We start from the raw sequence: 2124 nt of genomic DNA on the forward strand, positions 1-2124 counted from the left end.
CCCTTTTGGCTGCCTTGTTAATAAAATTTGATTTTTATTTTCTTTTGTTTTTGCTTTGGGCTGTAGGTTTCCATTTTTGCTGGTAGATAGAGTGGTCGAGTACAATCCTGGGGTGTCGGCTGTGGCTATTAAGAATGTGACTATAAATGATAATTTCTTCCCTGGGCATTTCCCTGAGAGGCCAATTATGCCAGGTGTGCTCATGGTTGAGGTAAATAAATCAACTTGTTTTATCTATAAATAGTTGGCTTGCAGGGCAGAACCAGAAATTTATGTGGCGTCGTAATTTAACTGAAAGTAAATTTTTTTAAAACAAGTTAATTATTATTAAAAATTCTATAATGTATAATGTATTATACATTAGAATCGTTCCATGTGTTTTTTTTATACTTTGAAAACTCTCTCAGTATACATTGACCAAACTTACTTTCTTTTTTCTGATTTGAGATTCCTTTTGTTGATTGCAACATCCTTTGTTGCCCATTATTTGGTTTAATAGGGTAACAGGATAAGAAAAATGACGCATCTTTTATTGGTTTTGATCACAGCAAAGATCTCTCACTAGATTTGGTTAGAAGAATGACAAGGTTTATCAAAATTGATATAACCTAAAAAGATTTGTCCCATTAAATCTTTCAATAAATATGTTGATGGATCAACATAGATTTATGGAGCAAATACTAAATTCTAACATTAATGAAAATAAAATATAAATTAACTTGACAAAAATGATTCATGTTATAAAGTTTAAATGATAAAAATAGAATTTCATTTCGTTATGTATACAGAACTAACATGCATCTTAGTTTTGATAGATTATCTAGAACGAAAGTCAGGGTGATAGAGACTCAGATAAATAGTAATAGCCTGGATTGGTGGCCTGCTGGCCAGAATTTGATACCATCTTCTAAACTGAGTAGAAGTGATTGCTAGGAGTTTTCACTGCAAAACTTATGGCAGTCATCTATAAAATTGTTCATTTTCAAGACTACGTGTCACCAGCTGCACATATCACATCACTATTCCAATATTAAAGAAGTCTATGTGAGAATCGGGCTTGAAAATTCATTGATATGTAGTGTTGTATTTGCTATCTTGAGTTGTGAATAAGTAAGCAAGAACATCCATTGGAGGTGAATTAGGCGCTAGGTAAAAATAAAGCTTTGTACTGGAAATATTGCTATAATTCCCACTCTGATAAAACCCCAACCAAAGAAGTGTGAAGCTTTTGAAGGCTATGGGATTGGTGGTAGAATTTAGTTCCAATGTTGAGTTTGCAATTTTTAACTTTAATTTACTTAATGCCTAATAGCTCTAGGGGATCCTCATAAATTAGGTAGCATGGGCTCATACTGCTTTTTATTTTTTCCCTACATGTAAACCATGTTATGTTACTTGTTCTTATTTGACTTCATTAATCATCTGTTTTCCTTTTCCATACCACTGGCCTTTTTGTTGATAATTTTACAAATGAAAATTGGTTCTTCAGAGAGTTCCCACCTATAGCAAAATGGTTTCTTTTGTTTGGTGTTTGGAAATAATTGAGGTCCATTATTGCTTCTTTATTAACCTACCACTTGCTGTTTTTATATGCCAGTATGTTCCTATATGCCCACTTTTCTCAAAAGCTTGAATTTGCAAAATTAGTGACTTAAGTGTTACTGCTGGATTTAGGCAATGGCTCAGGTTGGTGGCTTGGTTATGCTGCAACCGGAAGTGGGAGGCTCGAAGGAAAATTTCTTCTTTGCTGGAATTGACAAAGTAAGATTTAGAAAGCCAGTTGTCGCAGGAGACACCCTAGTTATGAGAATGACACTTGTCAAGCTGCAGAAACGCTTTGGAATAGCGAAGATGGAAGGAAAAGCATATGTTGGCGGGGAAGTGGTCTGCGACGGTGAATTTTTGATGGCTATGGGCAGTGAATGATTACTTTTAATCTCTCATTGTCTCTTTCTGATGTGTTGCGCAAACCTTTTCCCTCTTTTTTCATTTCTCTTCCGTTGGTGAGTTATTTACGAATATTTTTCTTAGACTGAATGACTTGTAAGCATGTTTCATGGTTGAAAATTAAATAACCATACTTTTAAGTCGCATATTTTATAAATATGATTTTGAAGTTATTAT

At 34.0% G+C, this 2124-nt stretch overlaps 1 protein-coding gene across 1 annotated transcript; it reads left to right on the top strand.

The window, feature by feature from the left end:
• Positions 1–43: 43 nt before the first annotated feature.
• On the top strand, positions 44–2120 carry LOC111376826 (3-hydroxyacyl-[acyl-carrier-protein] dehydratase FabZ-like; the record flags this gene model as incomplete). Its single annotated transcript, XM_022999828.1, has 2 exons — positions 44–211; positions 1675–2120. Coding segments are annotated over 2 exons (420 nt in total), but the record flags the coding sequence as incomplete, so codon positions are not given.
• Positions 2121–2124: the final 4 nt, after the last annotated feature.

This window comes from Olea europaea, chromosome 3, assembly GCF_002742605.1.
Source record: "Olea europaea var. sylvestris chromosome 3, O_europaea_v1, whole genome shotgun sequence".
NCBI lineage: Eukaryota > Viridiplantae > Streptophyta > Magnoliopsida > Lamiales > Oleaceae > Olea > Olea europaea.